General features: G+C 34.1%; 3 protein-coding genes across 3 annotated transcripts; all 3 read right to left on the bottom strand.

Moving 5' to 3' along the window:
- Positions 1–70: 70 nt before the first annotated feature.
- On the bottom strand, positions 71–6200 carry LOC133305951 (flavin-containing monooxygenase FMO GS-OX-like 4). The gene is made up of 6 exons (XM_061506219.1): positions 5518–6200; positions 2862–2999; positions 2677–2759; positions 2147–2282; positions 1250–1423; positions 71–343 (listed from the first exon to the last, which is right to left on the bottom strand). The coding sequence occupies exons 1-6, from the start codon at positions 6103–6105 to the stop codon at positions 170–172; spliced, it is 1293 nt and encodes a 430-aa protein (XP_061362203.1). The 5' UTR covers positions 6106–6200; the 3' UTR covers positions 71–169.
- A 5341-nt stretch (positions 6201–11541) lies between these two features.
- On the bottom strand, positions 11542–14069 carry LOC133305938 (uncharacterized). The gene is made up of 7 exons (XM_061506200.1): positions 13809–14069; positions 13554–13666; positions 12909–13006; positions 12674–12818; positions 12383–12531; positions 12151–12276; positions 11542–12074 (listed from the first exon to the last, which is right to left on the bottom strand). The coding sequence occupies exons 1-7, from the start codon at positions 14067–14069 to the stop codon at positions 11542–11544; spliced, it is 1425 nt and encodes a 474-aa protein (XP_061362184.1).
- A 1862-nt stretch (positions 14070–15931) lies between these two features.
- LOC133305954 (flavin-containing monooxygenase FMO GS-OX5-like) lies at positions 15932–17521 on the bottom strand. The gene is made up of 5 exons (XM_061506223.1): positions 17459–17521; positions 17165–17247; positions 16867–17002; positions 16502–16675; positions 15932–16392 (listed from the first exon to the last, which is right to left on the bottom strand). The coding sequence occupies exons 1-5, from the start codon at positions 17504–17506 to the stop codon at positions 16219–16221; spliced, it is 615 nt and encodes a 204-aa protein (XP_061362207.1). The 5' UTR covers positions 17507–17521; the 3' UTR covers positions 15932–16218.
- Positions 17522–19201: the final 1680 nt, after the last annotated feature.

The following is a 19201-nucleotide window of genomic DNA, read 5'->3' as shown; positions in this document are numbered from 1 at the left end:
ACAATTTAAGGTTATTTTCAAACTTTAAATAAGGTGAGTAATTAATTGGGTATCACAAATGTATATAGGTATCCGGGTATATTCAACTTTGAATATTTGTACCTGTATATGAATGTAGCTACAATCTTCTTTTTTGGTGTGGTAAAAGAATTTAGCATTATAATTGATTTTAGGAAGCAGATGTAGTTTGAATGATGGCATCCCAATAAGCATCATTCCATTGGTCTCTGTATTTGTCCGGCAATTCAATTAATATCTTGAAGCACTCAGCTAACAAATTTTCCCTCCACTCCTCCAAAGGAGGCAACCCAATTTGTGCAGCTAACCAATTTTTGTACTCAACCTGTCATAGAGGAAATTACAAATGGAAAACATTGATTAATTTTACCTACAACCTATAATTGTATACATGTGATTTTATTCTTTAACATAAATGATAAAAATTACTCTAATACATTCAAGAATGGTTAATTAATGGCGATCCAATTAGATCCCAAAATTTAACTTATCTAAAAGATAGTGAATTTGAATCCTGAAAATCATAAATCTTCAAGAGAGTGAAGAAATACAAATCCAAAACCGGATTAGTCGAGTCCAATAGAACTCTAAATACGAATTGATATCCATACAAAATAAAAAAATCTGCTCATCTATATTTTTTAACAGAGGAAATTACCTATATAATGTATGGGAGTACATATTCTGTGAATATTATTATTCATAAAAAAATATATAACTCCCGGTGTAACCTATTTAAATAGGGATAAGATCAACCGCCTGCCCAAAATATGACCCTCCGTTACCTTTAATTTGTATCTCAATGATTGGAATTCTCTCACGTAATCTCATATCATATGAAAATCTCACATAAATATCTTCCACCGAAAATGTGTATGCCTATATGGAAATCATTTCCAAATTCCAACCATAAAAATCTATGCATAATTTTAGAATAATTGGTCTATTGATTTTAAAAAGGAGATAATTACTTTGATTTTCTTTAACCATGCTTAAATTACGTTCACCTTTCCTATTTCAAAAATGGTACTGATCTCCTCTAAGGTTTTTTATATACAAATACCAATGTTGGAAAAATATCAAATACAACAGAGATGGGTGTAATTTCTAAAAATGAAAAATTAGAGTACATAAGGCAAATCATAAGAACGATGGGTGTAATTTTCTTCATGACATAAGGTTCTAAAATGTTGTGTAAATACAAAAAAATTAAAAAAAAAAATGTAGATACCTGTAATGGACGAAGGGAAAGAGCACAACTTTTGGGCAAGCCATTTTTCTCCATTTCTTGATAGATATATTGAACAGAATCCATCATCTCCTCTTCTGTAGGTAACAGAATCTTACCAGATAGAACTCTTGCAACCCACATTGATTGCAATTCAACAATAAGGAAGATGGGTTCCTGGTCACAACAAGTTCTTCACCTTCTCAGTTACACATCAATATTATTTAATTGGATAATTAAGCAAATGTATCTTCAAACAGAGAGTCCTTAAGTCTCAAAAGGGGCACATTAATAATAATTTGTGGTTGTATATAGGACTTACACTAAGAAAATAAAAGGTATAGTGACACGAGGTTTAAATATTGTACATGATAATAATTGCTTATTAATTTGAGTTCCTCTGGTTTTGAACCCTTTTCTTCAAAGAAAAATTTATATTGGTAGCTCCTTTTGGAATCAACTTTGTTATTTGCACACCAAAAACTTTTAACCATTCTTATACTTTTCATGTAACCAATACTCAAAGATGACTCACCAAAAACTCATTTATACTTCAACAAATATTCTAGGAATCATTGGAGATTTCATGATTAACTATGCATTCATATTTGGTTAAGCAATTACATTATTATAGGATTGATTAGAATGGTCCCAAACCCCAATGGAAGTCATTTCCTTCACAAAATATAAGCTGAAGACAGTTATTAGTGCTTCAATCAACATATACAGACCTTGCTAATCAATTATTTAACCATTATTAACCAAATTCGCTATTGTGCCAAATAGGGTAGATATATATATTGTACACAAAATAGTGGCCGTGGATCATTTTTGTTTGGGAATTGATACTATTTTGTTGTCACAATAATGGAGAGAAGGAGAAAACTTGTTATCAATAACCTTACTGATGACACCAATGAAAGAGAGCCAAGGAGCTAATGCTGGAGGAAAGATGTGCTTATACAATGGCCCAACACACTGGTCTTCAATGGTTACAATTCCATTGGTTTCAAGAAATGGAAAATGGTATTTGTATCTGTCAACACATTGGCACAAAATCATTTCCTACGTAAATTAATTTTTATCACTCAAAAATGCAAGAAAACCTATAATGAAATCAAGAACATCAATAAATCAAGAATGGGGAAGGGATATTTTGATTACAGTCCAAGAATATGAGGTCTTACTTCTTATCGTAGTCATTGATTTATATGCATATAACGATTGTAATTTATTAAAAACTAATAATTAAGTAATGAATATAATTCAATAAATTACAATAGTTAAATGAACAAAGATTAACAATTGAGATATGGTGTAAGACTTCTTATTTATACCGGAGTAGAAAAATCCCTCCCCTTTTTAACTACTATTTATAACTGTCGAAATTATATATGTAAACCAATAAAATAACTTTATGATTATTATACCCAGTACAGTGGATTATAGTATCTGCCAAAATTGATGATCCATCTTCAAAGGCAATCGAGCCATCTTCATTCACACATTTTATCTGCAAAGAAAATAAAACAAAATTTTTCTCAAAACATGTTCACGTACTAAAATTTTCTTTCTTAAATGTTGTCTTTTTATAAGAAAATTAATGTATACATACCATATCATGGTATTTTACACGTTCAAACTTCACACCAAATCGATTCTCTTTGCATGCTATGTGAACCTCTTTTGCCACGGGTAAAATATCTACTGAAATATCAAAAGCACTAGGTCCATATCCAACTAAAAGCACAATCTGTTAAATAGGGATTACCAATGCATTCCGTAAGTTAAGTATATAGCAAAACAAGATACGAACTTCTGTTTTTGAATTATAAGCAATGAACAAATCAATCTAAGGGTTGCTTGTGTCAATAATTATGTTGGTTAATGAAGACAAAATAAGAAATTAGTATCTAAGGATAAACAAACAAAAGGATTATCCCTGTGTTAGAAACCTAAATAAAATAGTTATTTTATTTATTAACGAATTCTGTTATTATTTACACTATCAGCTAAAACTTTTATTTTAGTACTGCAAGTGCAAAAAACTAAAAATGTACTAACATACAACAAATTAATGCTGAGTTTAAATTTATTACATTATTATTGAATGATTTACTGGCACAATAAAATAATTAGACTTAGTTATTAATTATGATTGTCAATCATCTTTAAAGATTTATGATTAAATAATTGGATGATTTGTAAAAATTTATACACTATTAAAATTAAATCCATTTTCTCATATCATATATAAGGATTTAAAGTTGTGCTAAAAGTTTGGAATACAACATAAATACAATACCATGTTCATAAAGCTAAATTTGAGACTTAGATGCAAAGATTTAAATATTTGAATTTAATTTTAATGTCCTATTATTGCAACACATATATAGTATTCAATTTGATGTTGATATATTATTGAATAATTATGAATATGTTAACACTTAAAGAATATATAAAGTTAATTAAATGATATGACAAACATCATATAATACTACTTTTAAGTATCTGGTTTTATTTTCTTAAAAATGCAATTACTATTTATTTGAACATTTAGCTTTATTATATAAAAATGATTCAATTGCAAATATTGTTACTTTGCGATTATAATTGCTAACAAACTCTAGTAAGCTTCTTACTTTATAATATAATTAATTATAACACTTCCTATTTATTCTTTTTTATTTTTATCGAAATTGAAAATTGCAAAATGATAACATGTATTGTACGCTAATTTGAATTATTCTATAAAGGGAATTTCTCATTTTAATATATAATATTTTAGTAAAAAATATTTGTCATTTTAAAAATATGATTTTGTATCAGCTAGTGTATATTTAATGATATTACATTTTTTATCCTCCATAAAATCAGGAAGAAAAAAAATGTAAAAAATTATCAATTATGCATCAAAATGACATTGTTTCATTTAAAATGACATAAAATTATATCGTTTAAAATGACAAATAATTTTTTAATATTTTATTATTAATAATGTTATTATTAAATACTCATTTAGAAAATTAAAATAAATATAACATTATACATAAAAGTTACTAGTCATTTACAAATGACAGTGATTAGAAGTGTAAATGGGCTAGATTGCCCTACAAGGATATATGGCCTAGCTTATATTAGGTCAAATTTGGCCTATTATAAATAGTAAAATAGAACAAGTTTAGGCTTTTTAAAAACCTATTTATTTATTTATTTATTTTTGGTGAAATTAAAAAACCTATTTAGAAAATAGGTCATAGGCTTTATTGCACATGTCGAGCCTATAAATCTATAGGCCGACCTATATCATATTATTTATTTTAAATAAAAAAATAAAATTATTATTTTAATAATTTTGAATAATAAAGTAATATTATTTTAGTTATTTTTTTAATTGTTGAATGTTTAATAGGCTTTAACATACTAACAGGTCCAGACCAAGACTTTTATATTTTAAATACAGGTCATGTCAGACTTGTAATTTAGGACCTATACAGGCTAACAGGCAGGTCATATCCAATGTTTTTTACACAGATCTAACTTATTTAAGTCAAAGCTTAGCCTAGCCTATTTACACTCCTAACAATGATCGTCAAAGTTTCTTAACAATTTCACAATACATAATTAAATGATAGAATTAATATTTTTCATTTTATAGGAAATAAAATTATTTCTTACATACACATGAAAGTGTATGACGGATTATGTGAAGAAAAAAGAGAAAAAAAGAAAAAAAATGAATCCTATATATTTTTGTGAATGTGTAGGAGATAAAATTATTTCTGAATAAACAATTAACATGCACAAACAACAAAAAATAATTTTTTGTTTTTTAAGTTTTGATGGATCCCACCATGTGCGTATTTGCAGAAAAAACAAGATGAAAAACAATTAACCTTTTTTTAAATAGAAAGTGGGTGGGAAAAAGAAACACAAAATTATAAAAAGTGAAGATTCCTCCGGATGACATTAATATAAATTAACCATGTCATTTTGTAAAACTTAAAATATAAATTAAAAGAAAAATATTCAAAATTATAAAAAAAAACACAAAATGACATTAATATAAATGGAATCTTAAAAATATATGTTAAAACAAAAAAAATATACATCTTACTCATTAGATATATTATCTCATTAGAATTAAACAAGCACTATATTAGTAGAATTTCTGAATCAATGATTACCAAAAAAAAAAAAAAAATTCTGAATCAATAGTCCAGGCACATTAAATATAATATTTGATAATACAAACGTTAGCAGTAAAGTACCTGGTTGTGAAAGGGTTCAGGTACACGATAGTTATGACTGTGCATTTGGTACCCTTTCCAGTTTCCGATACCTGGAATCTCTGCAACTCTCACTTCCGTATTATGACCCGAACACACAACAATCGCTTCGAACACTTCTCGGGTCACCGATTCGGATCCCCGAGTCAAGTACTCAACCATCCACTCGTTCTTCCTTCCCTCCACTCGCTCCACCCTCGTGTTGAACCGGGTCAACTCGTGGATCCCGAACTCGGCCGCAAACCCGTCCAGAAAACGGAGCACTTCTTCGTGACCCGGGAACGTTCTCGGGTCGGATTCGGACCTCAGAAACGGGTAATCGCGGAAGCTCATGAGTGCCCTTGGGAGGTTGGTGCGCATGGAGGCGTAGAGGCTGCCATGGACGGTTTCTCGGTTCGGGTCAACGCATAAAGGGTCGGATTCGGTTCTCGGGTCGTAGACCCAGTTTCCTCCTATTCGGTCGTTTTGCTCGAAAACGACGACGTGGTGTCGTTCACGTCGAAGCTCACGTGCTGCTACGAGGCCAGAAACACCTGCCCCTATCACTGCGACTTTCACGGAGCGATTCATTGGTTTCACACAATGGTAATGAAACGTGGCCGTATGTGATTTCTCTTTCCGAGCACAACATAGATTTCAGTGGACGTTGCGTCAATTATTATATAAATGCTCGCGCTTAATTTCTTGGACTATAGTGCTTTTCTAGAAGTGTACATTTTCTAATTAGATTTTTGTGTTTTTAAAATGATATTTTAAAAAGAACTTTTAAAAATTCATCTAAAGTAGTCTAGGATGGTGGCTCATCAAGTGTATTCACTTTTTCAATCTACGGAGGAGCTTTCTTTCCATTATACTCAAAAGTAAAAACAACGGGATTCTCTCATGTGTAATTTAACATGATCATGATCATGTCATGTGTGAGAATCTTAACCATTAATAATTAAATCAACGGTCATGTGAGAATTGTCCATAATTTTAAGAAAATTATTAGATCATAAATCTATTTTTTCAGTGTAAGTCACTTTTCTGACAAAATGTGCAATTATTTACAGTTCAGGAGTAAAACAATAATTTTACCAAATTACCTGAAAATTTAGCAGTATTCAATAAATATTAGATTTATGAAATTTATTAGTCAGAAAACATGTTAGAAATATCAAGTCATTTGGCTAAAACATTAAGTTATTTAAGAAAAGGGACATGTTAGGTATTATGACCCTCTTTTGTTGACATTTGTCAACATTTATTTAAGTTAAGTAAATTGGTGATTAAGTCATCAAATTAGCTCATTCCATCGACTTTGCTTATTCTTCCCACGACCTTTAGTGTTTTGGAGAGCAAACTCCATTATTGTTCAAGCTTTAAAGGCCTCATATTTTTGCTTACAAGCCTTTGCGGTATATTCCTTAACTTTGTTCATGAGTTTATATGTTAAAAATCAAGTCTTGGCATATAATATGATAGGATTAAGTAACCGACATGAACACTGACCTAAATGGGTATAAAAAGGCATACTTGGATGTGTAGAAGTGTTAAAAATGATGCCTTGGATGGATATCTTCACGAAATGCAGAAACTATATTCTGTCGCGAAATATCCTGATATGATATCCGGATAGGGTTAGTGATATCCGAATATAGATATCGCGTATCCGGATATGAATATCCGGATATGTTCCTGTGAAATATCCGGATATTCTGGGAATTTCGAGTTATGCACTGTTTTGTCCAAACAGAAGTGTAGATTGGGTTTATGGACCCTTGAGTGGTTAGTAAGAACCTCTGTAATAATTTAACTAAGTCAGAATCGCTTAGATTAAAGGCTTATGGCTTTGGGAGAAGCCTAAGAGCACAAAACGAAAAAGAAAACGTTGTCGTAATGTAATGAACTCCTAGATGAATTATATTGATAATATCTCTGGTGTAAACAGACCGTGATTGTGTCGTTTGGTGACCTTGGGCTGGTGTGGAATCGTGTTTGGATTGTTAGCTTGAGAGGTAAGCTTTCGTGTCCTCGGTTTTGTCCATTGTTGGTTCCACATACCTCATGGAGGGATGGTTATATGCAAGCTGTGTTTTTGATGAAAATAAATGATGATTCTTGATATGCTATTGAGTTGTTTTATTGAGTGTAAGTGTCATATGATATGTATGTGATGTACCACGTAGACGGTAACCCCTGAGTATGTGGAGACATACAAGATGGTAACTCCGTGGGTTAGGTGCAAGCGGTGTTCCTTGTACTGTAGGTTGTGGACGTATGTAATCCCAACCTTTTAATTCTCTGGCCAATAGGATGCATACACATATGAAATGGATATATGATGCATTGAACAAGTTTTGAAAATTATATTGTTATACTGTTTTGGAACTTATATTGCACATGTAAGTGAGTTTAGGGTGGAGAAGTCCTTGAGGACCCCTTACCTTACTGAGAATTCTTTTTAGAGATCTCACCCCGTGTTGGGGCACATTTTCAGGTACAGGTACCTTGGGGGTCAATACCTTTAGCGGCAGGAGGCCAGAGTTGAGTTGATTATGCATGCTACTTTACTGATATGCCTGGATGTTGATCATACTTTATTTCAGTATATCGTTATTTGATTTGAGACATTGTTGGTTATGTTACCTTATTTGGTGAGCATGGGGGTTGTCCATGCCACATTGATATCAGACATGTTTGCTTATCTTGAGTTGTATAATGTATCAAGATATGGTTCGGTCTATGTGTTGTAGTTCCGTGACTTGATATTATTTATGATATGAGGATATTCAGTGTAGTTATTATTGCAATTTACATACAGGCAGTATTTTGAAAATGAATAAGTAATTCCACTTGGTAAATATGATAAGTATTCATAATTGAAAAGAAAAAGTTAGCTTCCGCATTTAATTAGCTGCGCTCTACCATTGTATGTTTAATACACTGGGTGCACACGAGGTGTTACATGTAGCATCGTAAGCAGTTTTGTAGCATAAAAGATGAGGTCAGCATCATGTTTGGTTGACATCATCACCAGCAAACCATGGACCCAAGCCCAACTTGATGGAAGGAAGCTGTTGAGCGCGCAAACAAATACTCTGATCTGAATATTCACTCATAGATCTTCAAAAAATCCTAATCAAATCTTCAACAAATCAGCGTCTACAAATCCAATTCAAATCTGAATTATATATTTGGAAAGATTTGGAGAAGATATACAACAGCATTATGTTTTGTCCCTGCATCATATCTGCAGCAAAAACATAGCCGAATCCTCAATCAATCATAAGGCAAATTCGAATGTGATTTGCAATGGATTGGAAGAGCTAATTGAAGCCCAATGCATCAGAGTCTATAAAGAGAGGAAACCTACACACACCAAGCAGGCTAGAGAGGTTCTTGACACAGATTGGAAGACATATTTCAGTGCTGATAGAGAGAGAAAGTAAGGCAAACACTTAAAGGGAATTTGAGGGTTCGTCAGAGAGATCCAGCGAATCAAAGGAAGAAGCTAGGGTTCAATATAGAGATCATTGAATCCGGTGACTTCCTGCACTTTTCCGGTGGCTGAGGCAAGGTTGATGGTGGTGGAGCTCACGATTGCTGCGAGAGCAGAGCTACAACAATGTCCCTGTTTTTCTTATCTTAGATCTATGAAATCTTATTCTTTCTTTGTTGTTGCTTTCCACCCAAGTATGAGCTAAATTGTTAAGATTGGGTGATAGAGTACCCTTATTGTGATGTAATCAGTTGCCTAAACTTTGTTGCATGATTGTCCTTTTAATTGTTTAATAAAGTGCTTAATTTATCTTTAATCTTGTTGATTCATCGAGAGAGAGTTGCAAGGTTCTTAGGATTTGAGCTATAGAGATATAGGTGAATTCTGAAAGTTATTAAACATTGTGGTTTAACTAAGTAAAATTGGTTAATTGTGGGTAGAGAGATCATTCACACCACAAAATCACATAGAACCTGAACTTAATGATTTAAAACTATGTTGGCCATAAAGATATGGGAACTAGTATACATGTATTGCTGGTGAGAGCCCTTGCATGCATTAGTGTTCTGAGTACTGAATGGATGATTGTTGTAGCATTGTAACTGCATTCTGATGAAACTGCAATAATGAGGAAATTGATCCCAGTCTACCTTTGAATACTTGGGAAACTTATATTGTTACTGCATTCTCTTAGTTAATCTTTAGTCTTAGTCTATTTCATTTCTTAATTCTTAAATTAGTCATTAGTTAATCAAAAATCATTTTTGTTACTTTAAATTGCTTCACTTAGAGCTGTAGCTTTACTTAATCTCTGTGGGAACGATATCTGGATTCACACATTCACTTTATTACTTGTTGATACGTGCACTTGCGTATTTGTGTGATTAATATAGTTGATTGCGAAATTGCACAACAATGTCCCCGAACCATGAGTACCTGGACTGGTACAGGCAACGAGGCAAGCGGTTCGTAGCGAGGAGGGCTGCGAGGATTGGACGAGCAATGAGTTATTTGAGTTATAATTTCTATGTGTTGATTATAGTTAATTTTGTACCTAAAAATTTAATTATTGTGAGTTTTAGATCGATAGCTTGGAGATGTTGTACTTTGCGACCACTGGTGATTAGTTTCCGAGCTATGGATTGGAGTGGGTCCATGAGGAGATTGGACGCATTATTACAATTTTCAGAGAGTACGCACGAGTGGAGGAACCTGGACCAGAGGCTCCACCGACGCAGACAGTTGAGGAGCTCATGTTGACCATTGAGGTTCCCTGTGGTAGGCAGGAGGGACATAAGTTAAGATAACAACGGGAACCTGAGTGAGCAGAGCCTATTCTTGGTCCTAGACCACGCATAGATAGTTCAGACCTCCAGTTATAAGCTATACGTTTGGCGCACAACCTATATATTACGCGCCTCCTCCGCAATAGTATTATACTAGCCAGTCAGGTACATTCTATCCACCGATGTATTCGTAGGGTGAGCATGTCTATCAGGCTAATCCCATGGCCATGGCATTTGGAGGGGTACCGTTCACTCAGCCATCGACCAGTAGTATAGAGTATCAGAAATGGATCCAGGCAAACGTAGAGGCATGGTGCACAGAGATAGATTTGAGCGCAGATGGCTGTGGCGAGTGACCTTCACATCATGTGCCCGAGGTCACTCCGTCTTCGACATCGTGTGACATCCAGTCAGGTACAACTGCGCACGATTTTCTAGAGGCCGCGACTAGTGACTTTGTTCATTCAGCACCAGACATATCTTCCTCTACAGAGCCAGCACGTGTTTCAGATCCAGTTGTTGACCCAGAGCCCACTCTAGAAGGGTTTCCACAGGCATTGGAGGCTGGGATTAGATGCCGATTACCCCCTCGTCAGGCACGTGACAGGCCATGGTCGCGATGGTCATAGCTTGCATGTAGTTTTGATGCTTTTTCTTGTGTACTGTTGGAATTTATTTTTGGATTGTACATGTGGATTGTTATTATGGACGGTGTTGTTTGGATTGTTATTATGGACTGCATTTTACGATTGTTATTGTTACAACTATTTTTGGCTTGTTATTATTGAATGTGTTTTTTTTATTGTTATGTTATCGACTATTTATTTGAGGTCGCAATGCAACATTAATAATATTAACAATTCATCAAATAATGCCAAATCACAAATCAGGTTTAATTGAAATAACAATGTAACATTTAATTGACATAATAATGGATCATTAAGTGACATAGTAATGCATCGCATATCACAAATTAGCTTCACGATTAGGACACGACTTGCGATTGTGCCCAAGTTGCTTGCAAAGACCACATTTAGTGCGTGCTTGAACAGTTTCAACCTCATCCATCTCGTTGCATATTCTGGTCAACTTTGGATGGCCCTTTGCACACAACATATTCCTATCAAGTATGACCACTAGACTTATACTTAGTGGAATAGCTTGCTCATTGCCGATTGGCTCCCATGGAAATGAGTACGTACTAACCAATTTTGTTGTCTTGAACACATCATCCACAGATTAACGAGGGTTCCGACGAATGTGTAAGGCCGCAGTTGCGGCGTGACTATATGGATATTTAAATGCTTTAAATTGTCTACATTGGCATGATCGCTCTCGAAGGTTGACAGAATACGACCTTTTCCACCCTGCATCAACCTCAAATACAGTTTCTTCAACATTATAGATACGAACATTATGCATTATAGCCACAGACTCATTATGTGTCAACGAGTCAATCACATTTTTGCAATAACTATGATCAGATTGAACTTGTTGAGATGCCGATTGAACTTTTTGCGCGAAATAATGAACCAATCTACTATACATGTGCTTAACCAATCCAGTAATTGGCATATTTCTTGCCCCCTTTAACACTCTATTTACGGATTGTGACAGGTTTGTTGTCATATGCCCATATCGTCGTCCCTCAACGTTATGTGCGCGCGACCACTTTTTCTTTGGAATGCCATCAATCCAATCCGCAACCTGAGAACTGGTGTCACGAATTCGTGCAAGCGCTCTCTCAAAATCCACCATACAAGGAGCATATCCTGCCAACAATAAAACCAATAAGACATGAAAATTAACAAATGCATTCAAATTGAAGACTCGGGTTGTACACCATACCTATATTTATCAATGCTGCCTTCAATTTGTCATTTATAAACCGTTGATTAAAATTGCTAGCAATATATCGAAGGCAATACACATTAAACGCATGCGGTGGCAGCAAACCAGGATGATTCTCTACAGCTGATAATATGCTAGGATGCCAATATGAAATGAGACATATTTTGCGCCTGTGTAACATGCATGCGAAGATTGGCAAGGAAGTATGACCAAGCGTCCAATATCTCACCATCAACAATGGCAAATGCAAGTGGCAAACATTCATTATTTCCATCCTGAGCCGTGGCAATCAACAACTTTCCCTTATATTTTTCGTATAAATGAATGCCATCAATTTGTATCATTGGTTTGCAAATATTAAATGCCTCGCAACACTGTCTGAAAGTCCAAAAAATGCGATGGAATACACATTTTCCGGGGACTAGTCCCCCCCACAAAACAATCCTTTGTTTGAATATTATAAAAGGAACCTAGTGAAAAACGAAGCATATATTCACACCACCTGAGTAAATATGCATACGATTCCTCCCAATCACCATACAACATTGCCATTGCTTTCTGCTTCGCATACCATGCCTTTCTATATGAAACTTTGAATCCATAAGAATGAGTGATCCTCTCTTGAACCAGTGCAGTTGAGACTGATGGTTTCTTTTTTATCGTCTCTAACAAACAAATTGTAATATACAGATTAAACCAAACATAGGTATATGAACCAATTTTTAAATATATCATAATATTCTGAAATAACGTACCTACTGTAAGTGATGCAATCATGTCAGAATTAAGTTGTCTATGATCTTGAGAAATATGGTCATTCAAACAATTGTGATCACCACCCCATTTTCGTAACCTTCCAATTTTCACCATATGTTGGTTTAATTACCATGAGCCCTCTATGGGCAACCCTGCTCATGCGTGCAAAATTTCATGCTTAACTTTGTAGGTGTGCTCTCAACAACAATTGCTTCTTGACGCTCCTTCATGAGGTTGCGCTTGATTGCCATCTGAGCCTCTTATTTAGATGTAAATTTCTGGTTAACAAACAATTTCCCCCCTAATTGCCATGGACCTTGGATTAAACCCAAACTCTGGCTATATGATTTTTGTTCACTTTGATGATCCCAATCAATATATGTGCAATGTGGAATTTCATCCCAAAAAGGAGTAACAACATCATCATCTGCGTGTACTAAGTAATAATAGTAACAAGAAGAATTAATTACATCAACAAAACCATATATGCATATATGAGTTATTTCTTAACATACCTTGAGGATGTTGTGCTATTTGACTCAAGGCCATGTCATGATGTCCTACGATTCAAGACTCCTCCAAATCATGCCATGGCTGGATTTGAGTAGCTGAACTGTCACATTCTTTGTCATTGTCCGAAGCACTTGCATCTCTGCAAGAAAATGTCCTCCATTGCGATATTTTCCTCATCGTCATCGTCATAGTCGTCATCCATAACCCAGGTAGGGTCATGTTCATCTTCCTCAGACATGTTAAACTGGAGCAACATATGAGAATGCATTATGAGGAGAATTTCAAGCAACTAACCTCATTGGTAACATAACATCCTCCGCTCTGGCAGTATCCACGTACAACTCTAAGAAATATTTTCTAGACTAGTTCAAGAATTCTTCCATTACCATATCTACGTCTTCGTCATCCACCACTTGCAAACTAATGTATTGTTCAGATTGCCATAATCTTGTCGTGACTAGAGTGATCGATTTGTTATCTTTGAGACATAATTTTTGGCGAATTTTCTGATGCAGTTCCTCAACGGTTGAGTTTCGCTTAATATGTGGTGGCCTTTTCTCGCCTACAAAAATAACACTACGACGACCTTCCACTTTCCTACCATTATAATATAGAACAACACGAATAAAATCAGAATTCGAACTCATTCTTAAAAATAATAATGAAAAATAGAAAATAGAATATGAATAAACAAGTGCAAAATGAATGTAGGAGTATATGTATAATGATTGAGAAGAGTTGTGAAGAGTGTAAAGAGGAGAAGAGTTTAAATAGGATAGAAATGAGCCACTCACACTCTGATTGAGCAGGTTCGCCACGTGGAACATGCCCCACAGGGGCGTGTCTCTCTACTTAAACATGCCCCTTGTGGGCGTGTCTCTCCCATCTAGGTCACGCCTCTTTTGGGCGTGTCTCTCTCCTAGCTCACGCCATCTGTGGGCATGTCTCTCTCCAGATGGTCACACCCCCTAGGGATTGTTTGGGTGTTATACTTGCGTAAATACATTCAAAACGACTACATTTGTGTAATTTGTTATTAAAAAAGTAATATTTAAATTTTTTTTGCCATGTGATTGCTCTTTTCGTGCACAACATAGATAAGGTAAGTTTTGGCATGTCAATTATGGAAAAAAACAAGTTTACAAATTTTTCTAAATTATATTATCTACTCCCGGAAGTATATAATATAACCTAGTGTACTTTCGAAAATACATCGTGTAGTTTGTAAAAAAAAAATTTATAAATATAACCCTCCTTATCAATTATTATATAAACGGGCGCGCTTAATTTCTTTGACTGCAGTGCTTTTCTAGAAGTGTACATTTTCCAACTAGATTTTTGTCTTTTTAAAGTGATATTTTAGAAGAATTTTTAAAAATTCATCTAAAGTAGTCTATGATGGTGGCTCATCAAGTATATTCACATTTTTATTCTATGAAGAAGCTTTCTCTCCATTATACCCAACAGTCAAATCAACATTTTACCTTAAAAAAAGTCAAAACAGTAGAGTTTCAGTGGACATGACTCACATGAGTAACCCATAGTCAATAATGGTTTCTAAGTAATATATAAAAGGGTTTTATTAGTGTTATGTAACATAATGTAAGTGTTGTTTTCAACTCTCACATCAAAAGGGAGAGAGAAAGTGGAATGATGTTTCTTTAATGTGTGTGTAGGAAAGTGAAGTTATATTATGTTAAATGATAAACATAAAACCCTATATAAAATATGGTTTTATTTTAATTTAACGTTGCTGTATCATTTTTGCACATTATCATGTAATGCGTTCGGGACCGGTCGGATTGTTTTGCCCAGCTGGTTTTAACGGTCACCCAACAAGGACGTACATTATCACCACTTAACACATAGGTACATGTGTACTTTCACTTTCACATTTCCAACCCACGTATGATCTTTATATGTTAAATATCATGCAGCCTCATACCGTAACAGAACCCACATGGCCACAAACTATTTTGGCATAACACCTTATGTGGAGGTAGTGTTTGGTTGAAGGTTTATTTTAGGATTAATGGGAAAGTGTAGGTGGATATTGGAAAATACCACGTTTGATTCAGGTTTTTTCAAGAAATACCAGACAAATAGGATAGATGGGAAAATGACTTTTGTGTTGATTTTTAGATAAAATTCACTGTTATAGAATACCACTTGAGATGTGGTATTGTGAGATGACTGGGGAAGTGAAAAAATAGGTGTAAAGTTTCTCCCGAACATAGATTTTGCATATTTAAATAAATTTCCCTGGTAATATTTGGGTCAACCAAATAACTTTTTTTACATTTTCCTATCAAACTCACTTTCCAATCATTTTCCTATCAATTACATTTCTTTAGTAAAATTTTTTTTTTCCCGAACCAAACACTAGCTAAAGGGAATCTCCTTCACCCTATACATAAAGACTTTCTCCTCACCTTAGATTCATCTTCTTCATTTCTCAGTATTTGGATTACTCGACAGAATTCACCCCTCAAGTCATAACCGAGCCCAAAATACACTTCCTCCTCCCACTCTCAACTAGTCTAAGACACACTTCCCGTTCCACCCTCAGCTAGCCTTAAACGGTAAGTCTTAAGAACTCTAATCTATACCACTGCTTTTGCAATTTTCATTACCCACCCATTCTGAATACATATTCTCATTCTCATTCTCTCACAAGTTCATAATGAATATATTATGATATCATTACAAAAATTTGATTACAACAATAAATATTAAATATCAATCTTGAGAGAACCTAAATCAATAATTCGCAGGGGAAATGCAATGTCATTGCTTTTAGGAAGCTGATGCAGTTTGAATGATGGCATCCCAATAAACATCATCCCATTCATCTCTATATTTTTCGCTATTTTCGATAAAATTCTTAAAGCACTCTGCATACATATTCTCCCTCCAATCTTCCAACGGAGGCATCCCAATTTGTTTAACTAGCCAGGGCTTGTAGTCAACCTGCGAGAGTCATTTTCAAATAAGTAAATTCAAAAAAGTAAAGCTACCCTAACCTTAAAGAAAGGTCACATTTATAATTGGGTATAACTATTCCATTGCTATCACATACCTGAAATGGACGAAGGGAATGAGTGTAACGCTTGGGCAACCCATTTTCCTCCATAAATTTGTAGTAGTCTTTAACAGATTCCGTCATCTCTTCTTCCGTAGGTAAGCGAACCTTACCAGATAAAACCTTTGCAACCCATTTGGATTGCAACTCATATACATGAAAAACAGCATCCTGGCCAGCAAGTTATAATTAACCTTAATTATTTCAATAAATTATATATATATATATATATATATATATATATATATATATATATATATATCACTCTAAATCGTTAATATTTGGCTTGAAAAATTCTATATTAATAAAAAATAATTCTTCACCCAAAAAAAATTAAAAAAATAATAAATTCTGATAATAACCTTATAGGGTAAACCAACGAAAGAGAGCCATGGAGCCAATCCAGGAGGAAAGACATGTTTGTATAGTGGACCAACGCGATTATCATCAACGGTTACTATTCCATTGGTTTCAAGGAATGGAAGGTGATACTTGTATCTGTCATATTCCATGAAATCATTAACTACATAGATAATCATTTTTTATTTTATTTTAATAGATAGATAATCATTTTTCATATCAATCAAAAATGTAAATATGGCAAGGAAGGATATCTGGAAAGTGGAAAGTGACAAAATGTATGAAACTTTCTGATTGTACCCTGTGCAGTGGATTATGGCATCTGCATGTATAGAGAATCCATCTTCAAAGGCAACCAAGCCATCTTTATCTACACATTTTATCTAGCAAAAAGATATAATGAGAATCACCAATATCATATTCTTAAGAAAGTAATGTATATAAATATAATGTAAAGTACTCAAATTATTTTAATTAATTAAGTGGGTTAAATAATAATGTTTTAACCTGGAGTTTGAAAAATTCATTTAATAAATGACCAAAATAAATTAAAAAGTTACTAAGAAGCTGTGTTCATAATAATATTTTACATACCATAGTATGAAAGCTTATATTGCCATTATTTTTCAACTTCATACCCATTAAATCTGGATTCAGTTTTGCTGCTACACGAACTTCCTTTGCTACTGTTGCAATATCTCTTGAGATATCAAACGAACTATTCGATACAGATGTGGAGACTAGGATTTTAAATTCTTTCCTTTAATAATAAGGATGAAACATATACTTTCACCTTATTTTTTTAATACCAACTGAGCTGCTGTCTGTTTGCTTGTGACCAGAAAGGGTATTTGTTTACTTGCAAGTTGCATGGATACCATTATTTAGGACTGAAAATTTGGGTTGATAACACACATTATGACACAATACATATATGAATGCATGACACAAATTTAAAGAGGTTAGAATACAAATCCCTTGACATAACATGATATATGAATAATATGTCAATCTCAGTATATTAAAGGTTGTTTTCACCAATGGGGTGAAATCCCCTGCATTAATATTTATTTTCTCTAATATTGCTCTTCTTAGCCAACATGCTGGCATGGCATACCAACAATCTAACAAGCATTCACCAGGATCAATCAAGAGCTAGAGTTGTTATATGTGGCCATGACTCATGCACATTGATAGAGCAGAGTTGCTCTGAGAATTAAAACAAGAGTAAAAAAGGGTTATTATTTCTGATATCGGTTTCCTTACATCAAAACTCTATTTATAGGAGGAGCTTGTGAATAAGCCACGTAAGTGACACCTCACTAACTCACCGCTTCTAGCACGTTCCTAACAGCTTATTGACTCTATTTATGCAGCTATACAATTACATCAGCTCTCAATTATATTACAATATCCAATATCACTACTTATCTATTAAGCTACTGTTGAACTCCTACACACATCACCTCCTCAACAGTCACCACCATATAAACAATCCAGCAATCAATGCTAGACTTTTATATATTTTCACCACCGTATAAACCAAAGCATATACTAGATATCTTCATTTTTTAACCTGCTTAAATTCTAAGTAACAATCAATGCAAGACTTTTTTTTATATATCACACATGTAGAAAGGGCGACACTATGTTAAGGGACTAGCCCCAACAGAGAAACAGAGAACAAGAAAGGTAACGAAAAGAAGAATTTTCTGTTATGAATTCAATGAATGTTTTTCCATCGATTACACTATTGGTTTTATTATATTCACCACCAATGACTTCCAGCCACACAAATGCCACGTAGCACTAAAATACCCCACTAATATTCCACAAGGCTACACCTGGTACATTCAACATAACTACACCTGTTACACATAACTACACCTGTTACAAAAGATTACTGATATACGTTGTTTGTTGAAATGATAAATGCTATAACTATGTTTATTTTCTAATGTTAACCACGAAGTCCTTTGCCCAGGTACGAGCTCCAGCTTTCCTTTTCTTCCTAACACACTGTTAAAAAATTAACCACAAATCAATCAAATAATTTTGCATTGGTAGGGTATTTTCAAGTAATCATCACCAATGTTCTGCAGTATCAAATAAAATTTTCTATTTTCAACTAATCTTGTATATTTTCTGCTTCCCACTGAAGTCTGGCATGTTGGTGCTGCTGCAACGGTTGAGCATCATCAGCACTTGAACTTCCAGCCACACTTGACTCAAACCCAGGAATGCTTGAACTTCCAGTTGCCACATAACCATCAAAACGTTTGATTGAAGGCTTCATCAATAATTTGTGGCACATAATGGTGTCTTGGAAGTCTACAA

This window comes from Gastrolobium bilobum, unplaced genomic scaffold, assembly GCF_033153095.1.
Source record: "Gastrolobium bilobum isolate Gb01-03AN ecotype WA unplaced genomic scaffold, APGP_CSIRO_Gbil_v1 utg28196, whole genome shotgun sequence".
NCBI classification, from domain to species: Eukaryota; Viridiplantae; Streptophyta; class Magnoliopsida; order Fabales; family Fabaceae; genus Gastrolobium; species Gastrolobium bilobum.
Note: the sequence above shows the minus strand (reverse complement) of the source record. Positions and strands in the feature narration are given on the sequence as shown.

Coding starts and splice junctions, on each gene's coding strand:
- LOC133305951 (XM_061506219.1), bottom strand. CDS start 6,105: ATGAATCGCTCCGTGAAAGTCGCAGTGATAGGGGCAGGTGTTTCTGGC. Junction 3,000..5,517: donor CTGAACCCTTTCACAACCAG/GTACTTTACTGC, acceptor CCTATTTAACAG/ATTGTGCTTTTAGTTGGATA. Junction 2,760..2,861: donor GTGTAAAATACCATGATATG/GTATGTATACAT, acceptor TTTTCTTTGCAG/ATAAAATGTGTGAATGAAGA.
- LOC133305938 (XM_061506200.1), bottom strand. CDS start 14,069: ATGAGTTCGAATTCTGATTTTATTCGTGTTGTTCTATATTATAATGGT. Junction 13,007..13,553: donor ATTTTCTTGCAGAGATGCAA/GTGCTTCGGACA, acceptor GAAAATTGGAAG/GTTACGAAAATGGGGTGGTG. Junction 12,277..12,382: donor TGCATTTGCCATTGTTGATG/GTGAGATATTGG, acceptor GCATATTATCAG/CTGTAGAGAATCATCCTGGT.
- LOC133305954 (XM_061506223.1), bottom strand. CDS start 17,506: ATGGGTATGAAGTTGAAAAATAATGGCAATATAAGCTTTCATACTATG. Junction 17,003..17,164: donor GCCATAATCCACTGCACAGG/GTACAATCAGAA, acceptor GGAATATGACAG/ATACAAGTATCACCTTCCAT. Junction 16,393..16,501: donor ATTCCCTTCGTCCATTTCAG/GTATGTGATAGC, acceptor TGACTCTCGCAG/GTTGACTACAAGCCCTGGCT.